The sequence below is a fragment of the Parasteatoda tepidariorum genome, chromosome 1, assembly GCF_043381705.1.
Source record: "Parasteatoda tepidariorum isolate YZ-2023 chromosome 1, CAS_Ptep_4.0, whole genome shotgun sequence".
Classification (NCBI taxonomy): domain Eukaryota; kingdom Metazoa; phylum Arthropoda; class Arachnida; order Araneae; family Theridiidae; genus Parasteatoda; species Parasteatoda tepidariorum.
This window is the reverse complement of record NC_092204.1, coordinates 43,213,421-43,225,694: the sequence shown is the minus strand read 5'-3', so window position 1 is coordinate 43,225,694 and position 12,274 is coordinate 43,213,421. Positions and strand designations below refer to the sequence as shown.

Here is a 12,274-nt window from a genome sequence, read left to right as displayed (position 1 = left end):
ATTAAACTCTAAAAATGGATTTAGGCAAAAGAAAGTGTGCCCCCCTCACGCTACTCTAATGCATATACATTCCTTATTTTAAATTTGCGCAGAAAATGAGCAAAGGAAAATCTTTTGCAATGATGAAGGATTTTTTACTTATACTTTACAGAACAAAATTATGCGTAACAAACCTTACACCAGACATTACCTGAACAATTCAATTTTTAAAAAAATCTTATATTCTACCTGCATACAATTTTACAACATTACAGATATTATCTAATTATGCATACTAACATTTTAAATACATTTATACGATATTTTTTATAAAATTATATTTACAATTATATTAATATGATTATATTTAATTACATTTGAAATACATTTTAAATACAGTAGAAATTATAATAAAAATTTTAATCCTTGGAATCATTGAGTTCAAGATTAAAGTTGGAAATTCAGTAATAATACTTTGGATTTTTTGATAACGGAAGGAGATTTACCTCGGACTTCTTAGCGTTAATGCATTTTCCTTACGGCCAATAAAATGATTTTTATGGTTCATAAGTAATAATAACCCATATTGTAAAAAAAAATAAAGATTTTCCGGTTCAATAAGAGTGTTCGTTTCGCTTAAGAGATGGCGCTGTAAAAATGGCACTTCAAACTTTTAATAGCACCAATGATAACTGTTCTTCCAAAGCAGACGATGTTTTGGTTTCGTTTGGTAGATAAAAGGTAAATCACTCGGACGGTTTCGTTTTTTAAACATTGTTGATTTTTGAGCGGAATTGTTTCAAATAATCGCGAATAATAGTTATTTATTATGGAGTTGCAAATTATTTGTGTTCCTAGGAAGCCTAATTAAAACAATGTCATTTTTGGATTCAGACCGATTTCATAAAGCTGCCAGAGATGGTTATTTGGATTTATTACAAGATGCAAATCGAAAAGAACTTAATTCTAGAGATGAAGATGGCATGACACCGGCCATGTGGGCCTCTTATTATGGACATTTGGATGCTTTACGACTTATAGTGGGTCGAGGGTAAGATATTAATCATTAATTGTTTAAATATTGAGAAAATTTCTCTAAAGCTACGTAGATTTTGTCACAATAAAAATGCTCCAAAATATTTAAATGCAAAATAGCAGGCAAAAAAAAAATAAATATGTTTCAATTAACACTTTTATTATTTTGTTATTTAAGAAAGATTTATTTTTATGGAAAATTCTTAAATCTGTTATGAAATTGCTATTTGTAATGCGAAAATGTCATTCAGTGAAATAATAAGTAAAATAAATGCCTCTAAATTTTGTAAAATTATGGAAGATTATACAGATTAATTCTTCGCAAAATTGGATAATTCTAAATTTTTTGAAATTAAGAATTATAATGTGACAAAGCCAATGCTTTTTTAAAAAATAAATAAGTATAATTTTTGTAAAATCTATAGAGAACGGTTTACATTTTAGTTGACATATGCGGTTTAGAAAATATTTTTCTAGGTTTTTGTTTTAGTTTTGTTTAGAAATATGATCATGAAGGTTTAATAATCAAGATTTTCTGAAAACTGCACTCAGTAACTCCTATTTATACTTATTAAGTGTAAATAAATAAATATAAAAATGAATAAGTAAATATAAAAATAAATAAGTAAATATAAAAATAAATAAGTAAATAAATAAATAAAAAAATATGCTTCATTATCATGTTATGAGATATATATGTGATAATTATATCTGCATGTACGGAATTTTCTTTTCAATACAAGCGATAAGAAATAAATATATATTTGACATTATAGACGTGAAATACTTCTAAATCTAGGATTTAGTGTAGTGTCAATACGAATAAATAAATTAAAATAATATCAAGTAAAAAAAATAGACATCAATAATTTTTCTCAAATTAAATTTTAAATTATACCCTGATATATGAAGTATGAAACGGGAATAATTTACCTTTTTCAACGAAAATAATAAGGCATCATATAATTGAAACACTAAACTCTTCAAATAAAAGTTTATCTAAAAAATAATTGTAAGACCAAATTTGTATGACGAAAAGCGTTGTATAGTTAAATATATTTAATGATTTTAGAGCATCACTGAATGTCTCAGCTGTAATTATAGTTACAAATTTACCTTCAAGAAATATCAAATATTGAAGTTTTTTTTTTAAAAATTGAATATGTTTGATAGCAACAATATCTGTGCATAATATTCCTACAAAACAATGCCATACTTGACCATACTTTAATGCTATTTTAATACTACCTTTGATATTTAAAATTCTTTTTTTGAAAAAGAAATTTAATAAAGACTAGTGCATGATGCACTTGTAATTAACCCAACAAGTTTTTTCTTAATAAAATTTGATTTAAATACTTTATTACATACTAAAATACTCCGTAGAAATAAAATAATTTAGATTTGATTTAACAAAAGAGAAGAATCTAATAAAATTTTACTTTTGTGATAAATCACATAAATTTTATTATTTGATTGGAATTTGACTGGATTTCATTTTCTATCGCTTAAAGGTGAAAAACTTCACGAGTAAAAAATATCATTATTGTTATTTCGGAGATAAAAATATAAAATTTATATTAAGATAAATATTTATATTAAATCTTTGTTTTGATATATATTCTCAAACTTTTTGTAGTCTAAAATAAATATTAACCCTTGACTAAAATTCATAAAAATAATTTTATCGAAATATATTTTAATGAGTTTCAAACTAATTAATCTACATCATTCTATTTGTGTTAACTGTTAAAACATAATTTTTTTTTTTTTTTTTTTTTTTTTTTTAAACGAAGATTTTAACGCCACATAAAAATAATATGAATATGGCCCTTACATCAGTTGGAATAAAATAGGACGGCCAATCTATGGTTCAGACTTTAAGATTCCATTTTCCCTTTATAAGTTTTCACAGAGATTCTTCTTAAGATTTCACTCAGTCAAAAGTGTTAAATAACTCGTATAATTTATTCGAAATGCGTTTCAATAAAGCATTCAAATGATTGTTGGTTATTCGCTTGTGTCAAGATTTCAAATGGTCGTCATGAATAGTAATTATATAAAAAAACTATGTATAAAAACGTACGTTTATATAAAAAAACTATGTATAAAAACGTACGTTTATATAAAAAAAACTATGTATAAAAACGTACGTTTTACAATTACATTATATTTTCATGTAAGTTTCATATTTTAAAAGTTACCATTCCAAACTTTATGATGAAAAAATTTTCAGCATTAGCGATAATTCCTACAAAATTTATTATCATCCCTATTTAAAAAGAAGATTAATTAATTATAATTAAATAATTAATTATAATCTCTGTAGAAAAATTTAAATTTTCATTTTACATAAATTTAAGTTAATTTCTACTTATTTCAAAAGCAATTGCTTATTTTTCGTCCTTCATATTAGTCATAAAGTTTATTCAAGCAAATACTATAAAGTTCTTTATTTAACTTATAAATATTTACAGAATTTAAAGGATTCTATACTATTATGATAAAAAAGTTAATTAATTTTTTAATTAATTTACTCTAGCGCGGATATCTTTATTATTTATTTTAATTTTATGTGTTTCGCTTTTTAAATGTATTGATTTAGTATTTTTCGACGACGAAATTTTTTTTTCAATTATTGAATATTAATTTTTAGTTATTCAATATTGTTGCTCAAGAAAAAAAGTGTTTACATTAGACAAGCTAGGTTTAAACTGTATCTATATGATTGAATAGATCGTTTCTTATACAGATTCGAAAGTGACACGTATATAGGTCTGTTCTCTGATTAATTACTAAAACTTTTAGTTAGTTTGCGCCGTATTTGCGAGCTTTATTGAGCCGTAATGAATCATGAAATTTTTTTTATTAACATAAGATGTGTGACGTCATTTTAACGTAACTTATTACTGAAAATTTTAATCGTCTGGTCAGAGAAATAATTTCCTCCCCCCTCCTTAGGTTTAGACTAGAATCCTATTGCCGTCGAGTTGAACGTGTTACGTAGTCGGCTGGGAGGCGATTTTCCAATCCAGCGGTCTTTAACTACTCACTTTTATTTTTGGCATTTTATTATGAAAGAAAAACCTTAATTCTTGGCCTTTTTTATTTTTAATTCCGATAAAAGAATTTTAAAAGAAATAAGACATTGCATTATAATTGAAATCAACTTTCATCCAAGAGGAAAGTCTCCAAAAAAGTGAACGAGTCGTAAAAAGTTGCTGGATCGTAAACTAATGGCCGCGATCATTTTATAAATGGAATAAAAATAAAATTTAGGAACAAAATATCGTAAAGATCGGAACTTCTTATATAACAAAATAATTATGTTTTATTTAAATTCAATACTGTTTAGATAGTTGTTTTCAATATATCATGATATATAAACATAAGCAGAGAATAAGATAATGATTTAGCACTTCGAAGACTCAAAAGAATAAAATTTAATAACGTGGTTCTTTTAGACTTAGGTTTTTCATTTAACCAAAAGAATAAATAAAGAAAAACAGTGAAAAATTAAAAAAGAAAAATGAAAAATATGACAACCGAAGCTGACGTCGTCAGGGGTTACCAGCCCCAGAAGTCATAAATGCAAAACCTTTTCTATCGAGAGAGCACGACGAATGTTTAAGTTGTTCTCTCTGTACTCCAAAGGTTTTGCCAAGGTCCAGGTAGAGAGTACAATACAAAATGCAAAAANTGAAATTTTAAATATATATATATATATATATATATAAAAGTATGAAATCTAAACTAATACATAAGAATATAATGTCCAAAAATATACTTGAAAACAAATCCCAAAACAAAAGTACACAACTGACAACCAAGTAACTAAATTGAAATAAACGAAAAAAAAAACGCCCCTAATTTAATGCGCAGAACTAAGAAGAAAGAAAAGAAAAAGAACAAGAAAGATTAATTAAAATTTACTTTAGATGATAAGGTTTGAATGAATAGTGACAAATTATATATAAACTTAAAATGCATGTACCTCTGTAATAGTAAAATTTAAGCTAAGTAATAAATAATAAAATAAAGAGGTCAAACTATTACCTCTGTAATAGTTTGACCTCTGTAATAGTAAAATTTAAGAATAAAGTAATTTTTTGTTGAAAATTTTCAAATATTTTAAGGATAACAAGTTTATTATAAACTTTAATATGAATATGATTATTAAGTTTAATGTAAGCATGTAAATTAAAGAAAAGTGTTTATAAAAATTATTCTATCCATTTCATGACATTAAACTTTTTTTCAGTTTCATCTGTTGCGCAAACACAATTAAAATTCCATTTTTAAATGAAAGAAAAACAAGGATGTGCATTTTTTAAAAAGTTATTCATGCCTTAAAAACAGATCTGCTAGTTAGCGATGCGCTCAAAGGTGAAAATTTGTTAGAAATAGAAACTAAGAGAGAGGGGAAAACGTTTCATGGGAAACGGTTTGTTGATTTCACTTTTATTGGATGACCCTTTTAAAATTTGTATTAAAATAAATGAGCTCAATGTTTTAAATACAGCAAAAGAAAAAAAAAGCTCCCCTTCAAAGTATACAATAAAGCTTAACAAAATGATAAATCAATTTTTTTAAACAGAATATTTATTAAAGAAAGTGTTGCTTATTAAAGTTTAAATTAACGATTTATTAAAAATTTATAATTGACCTATTTATTATTGGCCGAATCATAAAACACACGCTAAAGGTGACACATATTCGACGATTATAGCGCTTTAGTCAGTTCTGATATTACAGAGTTTAAGCCAATTTTTTTTCTTCTTTTTTTTTTAGATCAGGGATGGGCAAACTTTTTTGGAAGAGGGCAAAAAATCGAAAAAAAAAAGAAGCTTGATGGGCTAAGTGAAAACTGTTGTCTGTTAGTCTACATCTGAAATGATTTTTTTTAAGATTCATAGTTGAAAACAGTTATTCACGTATATAACATGAAGCAAACATAGTACTGATTTCTTGGGCATGAAATATTAAGTTTGGGAAACTAGCTTTTGGAAATGATTTTTTGGTAAAACTCAAATTTTGAAATCTTTAGAAACAACTGCTTCAGATGGCGCCAATCTACGGCTATTCTATAAAGAATTTCTGCCTTCAACATTTTACCATTTAAAGCTGTCTGTGCCTAGCTATTTCCATCAATTCATGTTTTGTAGTTGGACAAAAATAGAAAAATTATAAAAGTCATCAGTACTTTGTTAAAATCGAAAGAACAAAAATAGCTTTAAACAAAGTAGACAAGAAAATGGATGTATATTGTTTACATTCGCACCGGATCGGCAAGTTAAAATTCTATCCACGGGCCGGATAAATCCTACCGGTGGGCCACTGTTGGCCCGCTGGCCGTAGTTTACCCATCCTTGCTTTAGATCATTGCTTAACCATAACTTAATCTGTGATAAATTGCACTGGGCAAAATTGTATTCACTGAGTGGTTTTTTTATTTTTAGCCTGTGTGGCGTTGAAAAATTTTCTTCTCCCTCTTTGAACATAAATATTTATAAAAGTATGTCGAACTCCGATGCATTAAAATTTAAACCAAGTTAGGAAGTTGGAAAAATACTAAATTTTGTATAAAATATGTATTACACTTTGCTTTGTTTTCACTTTTAACTTGATTCGATCGATTTTTTTTAAATGTTCCTGATTTGATCTTTGACACAATCTTGCACGAGCAGCCATTTAATCTTAAAAGATAGATTACTACCCTTTACGGGAGCTACTGCAGGTATTAAACGGATAGTTTCTTTCAAACCTGAAATGAATTATAAGGGAAATTTTCTGAAAAAATACATCAAAATAAAGTAACTGATAGACGAGGGCGTCACTTGCCTCCTTAAATAAGAAGTTAATTCGTTTGGCCTATTACTTTTGGGTGGATCTCTAAATGGAAGAGTACTTATTTCGTTTATCTTACTTTAAGGGACATTGATCCGTAGTGATATTTCGAGTCAATTATTAAAGATGCGAAATATGAACAATAATACAATAGCATTTAAAAAAAAAGTAGAAATTGTTGTGGTTATTAGGAATATAAGAGAACGTGAGAAACATAGTTACTGTTTTTATTTTCTCTATCTTTATTTATAGTTTGGAATAAATAAGATAAACTATTTTTGTTTCTTCGATTAAAAAAATGTACTATAATGATTGTCCTTTATTATTTTTATTTATAAAATTTGTGAAAAATACATTACAGATATTGAAATGATTTGTTGTGGTTACTTAGAATACTAGAATGCGGAGAGCATAATTACTGTTTTTGTTGTCGCGATCTTAGTATAGTTTCGAATAAACGGAATGAACTATTTTTGTTATTTTTATTTCAAATTAAGATAGTAAAGATATTTATTTAATAATTTTACTATGCGAATTTGTGAAAACTATTTCATCTATTTTGAAATGATTTGTTAGGGATATTAAAGATATTACAGCAGGCGGGAAACACCATACCATCTTATCGCTGTCTTTATGTAATCTGGAAACAAGAAAATGAACTATTTTGTTTATTTTAATACTACTTTTTCAGTTTTTAAAAAAATTAAGAAAGTAGTATTTTACTGATTTCCTTTATTTCAGTAATGATTTTGAAATTAAAAATTACAGTACAATCATTTATATAATCACTTCATTATAAATAATTGATAATTAAGTAAATTCAAAATTTAAAAATATGAAATGAACATTTAATGAAATAAAGAAAAAAATGATTATTTATGTGATATAAATGTCTTAATAATTAAGATTAATACAGATTTAAATCTACAGTCTTAGATAAAAGCATAAGTAGCAAGCACAAACAAGCTACTAGATATAGAAGTGATAATTATTATTTAATGATTTTTATGTTTTAAAGATGGCAATGGAGCTCTTTTGAAATGATTTGTCCAACTGCTAATTGGGTTAACTTTTGCTTATTTTGCTAAGCTAAATTTGGAATGTTAGAAGTTGTCGTTGATCATCGTATGATTAATCAATGTATTAACTTTTAATACTCCAAGAAATTTATGAGTTGATTTTGAACTCCATAAGATAAAAAACTGGTAACAGTACATTTTCTTTCCCCGTTTATTGAGAGTGAGAAATAAATTTACCTTGACTGACTTATTCATATTTAGAATGTATATATTTGCTTACAAGAAATTTCACAAATAATTGAACTTTTTATAATCGAGAAAAAACGTGATCATCATAGATAATTTCTCCAAAAATAAGGTGGAAATGAAATATTTTTTTGACAAGTTTTTTATTCAGGATAAGCAGTAGATCTGTGACGGTGGCACTGGGCAGTATTACTATCGGTTGGAATTAAAAGGATTAATCACTGTTGTACTTAATACTTAATACAGTTTGCTATTATTTACGTTTTTTTTGTTGTGATTTTTAAGGATGATGATTACCACAAACTTTCAAGTAAAAGTTATTTGTACTTTGTGAGAAAAACGGTTGGTTGGGTATTTTTAATTTTATAATCAAAATATAACCAGCTTCCATTTCCAAACACTTTACACAACATTATATCGAAAATAGAAAAAAAAAGAAGACACAGTAGATTGTAGGTAGATATTAAAGGACTTGCTGATTTGCCTTTTATATGAGATAAAATTTCGTAGCATAAACGTAAAATATTGCGAGTTTTCTTGAAAGTATGACATAAAAATTGAAGCAAACAGACCTCAGTCTTACTGACTTAATAATAATAAAAGAAACTAAAACCTACAATATTTTAATTACAGCTAGAGTTGTCTAAAATATTGCATTAACTTTTTGATGTAGATGGGACACTGTGTCCCTTTTATCTATGTTTTTCTGACCCTTTAATTACAAGTAAAAATTTATTTTAGTATTTTTAATTATAAAAAAGCAATCTAATAGTTACTAAAAAATGATCTGCTAGGTTGTCGGTAATTGTGTTTCGATTAAAATATAAAATCCAGAAAAGAAATTTTTTTAAAATTTTTCTTTTTATTCATATTCAAAAATTTATCAATAATTTATTTTATAGATAAGAGTAATTTCAATGACGAAAAACTGTTTTTAAAATAAATGCAAATGAGTTCAAATCTCAAAAAATATTGTTTGGAAGTAAGCTGTGTTTGGAAAATTTTACCTTTAACGCAGAAAGAAACTCGTGTTTTTCATAACCATAAATTATTAAAATGCTAAATATAATATTTTTTGCTTATTTTAAAAATTTATGTGAAATAATGAAAAATGTACTAAAAATAGGTGCAGTAAAAGTTATCCGTCAAATGGTCAATGCTTCTGGTGTGGAAATACGCAACTCCATTTATTATTATTTACTTTTCTATAATTGAAAAAGTTTAAATATACTTAGCAAATAATTTTAATAATAAATCAAAATAAATTCTATTACTAAAAAATTAGTGGTATTGCCTCTAAATAAATTTAAAAGGTAATGTAACTTTTATATTGAAATAAAATGTTTAGAACATTATAAAACTAATATTACTGTTTACTAATTTTAAAAAAATTTTTTATTTCTGTAAAGCTCATTGTTCGTTGATTATTTTGAAGAAAATATATTTGCTTTTATTATATATTTCTGAAATGTAGTATTTTATTTTAATTAAGATAATTTTTAGCCAAAAACATTTCTATTAAATCTACGTAAAATGGACATGTAATTTTCAAGAGCTATGGTCTTTAATAATTTGGGAATGACAAAGAATTTTAACAAAGCAGAGAAATTAAAATGCTAAATTTAATGATTAACCTTTAAATTATTACTTTAATTTCATTTACATAACAGAATATGGATTTAAATTAAAAATTCAGTGAGTAAAGGGAAACTAGAAAATAATTGTTACACCAAACTTTCCTTTCAGTACTATAACAAACGAAATGAATTAAAATACAATGCTTTTGAAAGGCTAATTTAATTTTCAAGTTATTATTTTAACATAATCTATAGAAAAGAGAATGGTTTTAAAAAATATAAACAAATAATTTAGAAAGGAAAATATAACTAGATATTAAATGAAACCTAATCTTTTTTTACTTAACGATCAATGCTTTGATTATAATGATAATGATACTGTTACAGTAATTTAATAATTTTGAACCTGAAAAAAAAAACCGTAATTGAAATAGTTGAATAAAAACGTAATTTCGTTAAATCTGCTTTAAAATTAAGAAGTGCCGTAGTTTTTTCATTTGCGATTATCCGTACAATTATTTGTGAATCAGACGGGAGTAGTCAGAAATTTGTTGACCCACAATTCCTTACCATTCATTGAGTTTTTGTAAGAGTTTCAGAGGGTGTAGGTTGATGAAAAAAAAGAAAGGTTTTACCCGTATAATAGACTTCAGAAGTGGCATAAAAACTATCAAATCTTTTCCATACGTGACTTGTTTGGGGATTCTGTCACAAAAGGTGACGTCATGCATATATAATTTACAAAAGAGTACGTTGCTCCAGTTAGATAAGTTAATTTCACTTCCACGCAATTTATAAGTGAATTAATGGAAAAATGAACAAGTCCAGTTTAGGTGCTAATTTAATGTATAGATAGGGTGAATGAGAATTATCTGACCAACTTCGGTACCCAATAGTACCTATTAGGAATACGATTGCCAAGTTATGTTGTTTTTACATGCAACCGCAACCCATGAAATTTTATTCAAATTATGTTTTATGAAATTATTCTCTATTTATTTCTTTTGCGCTTGAGCTATTGTCATTATATTTTCCGAAATTAATTTGTTTTTTAGATGTTTTTATATTTATTATGTCTGCCGACCGGCCTGTGTAGGGAGCAGGGAACTGTTCTTGCATCAGAAAGGTTCTGGGTTCGAAGGCATGGATGTTCTTGCCTTCTCTGTACTATCTGTCCTTACTGTGGGAGCGACGTTGCCCCACCTAATATGGTGCCACTGAAAGAGAGGCCAACAAAATCGCCCTGTATATGCCTGAATTGACGGATGTTAACACAGGTGGGCATTGGAAAAAAATATTTATTATGTCTTTCCTTATGTTCTGGGTCCGAATCCTGGACAAGGCATGGATGTTCTTTCAATATCTGTACTATCCGTTCTTACTGTTGGAGCCACCTGACATACCACCCCTGAAAGAGTGGTCAACAAACCTACCCTAATACGTCTGAATTGACGGAATGTCAACCCAGGTGGCCTTTGGGAATATGTTTTAATTTCCTGCCTATTTCCTCATGCAAAAGATATACGCGCTTGCTGTGATATCCACGGGAAGCAAAACATACCTTTCTTATTTCTTTTAAGAACTATTTTGAGTCAAAGTTGACCACATAATTTACATTCAGTTTGCATTTTTGTTATTGTGGTTCTCTTTATTTCTGGATATTGTTTAGGTCATTTCTTTTAGTTAAGGGCGATATTGAGATAAAGTAAATACCTTTTCATGGTAAAAATATTTTCCATATTTAACCCTTATACTAAAAGAATATGCTAGGGGGAGTTGGATAATAATATTAGGGTGCTCATCTTCNCGTCAAATGCTTCCTATAATTTCGAAAGTTTATGCCAAATTTTTTTGGCAATAAATAAACTGCATTTAAATATTTCACTTATTGTTTTCAAACTTTACTTTCCATTTTTTTTATATATTATATTTTTCGCATAAAATGTTTTAAGACTGGGGAAAAGTGTGTTTTCTCTTTTGCTTATTATAGTATATACATTTTTATGGTGAGCATTTGAAAAAAAAAATATTTATTATGTCTTTCCTTATGTTCTGGGTTCGAATCCTGGACAAGCCATGGATGTTCTTTCAAAATCTGTACTATCCGTTCTTACTGTTGGAGCAACGCTGGTCCACCTGACATACTATCCCTGAAAGAGTGGCCAACAAATCTGCCCTAATACGCCTGAATTGACGGAATGTCAAGCCAAGTGGGCATTAGGAATATGTTTTAATTTGCCGCCTATTTCTTCACGCGAAAGATTTGCTGTGATATCCACGGGAAGCAAAACATACCTTTCTTATTTCTTTTAGCAGCTATTTTGAGTCAAAGTTGACCACATGATTCACATTCAGTTTTTTTTGTTATCGTGTTTCTCTTTATTTCTGGATATTGTTTAGATCATTTCTTTTAGTTAAAAGCAATATTGAGATAAGGTTAATACCTTTTCATGGTAAAAATATTTTCCATATTTAACCCTTATACTAAAAGAATATGCTAGGGGGAGTTGGATAATAATATTAGGGTACTCATCTTCCCATAATACCATCTTCTGCATGCTGCAAGACACT

The 12,274-nt window shown here is 27.2% G+C and overlaps 1 protein-coding gene across 1 annotated transcript in view; it reads left to right on the top strand.

The window, feature by feature from the left end:
• Positions 1–681: 681 nt before the first annotated feature.
• Positions 682–12,274, top strand: part of LOC107436147 (pre-mRNA splicing regulator USH1G) — a 70,247-nt gene continuing 58,654 nt past the window's right edge. Inside the window, exon 1 of the mRNA XM_016047737.3 lies at positions 682–1,030. Within this exon, the coding sequence (XP_015903223.2) occupies positions 855–1,030 (176 nt within the window). The 5' untranslated portion in view covers positions 682–854. The remainder of the gene's footprint in view (positions 1,031–12,274) is intronic.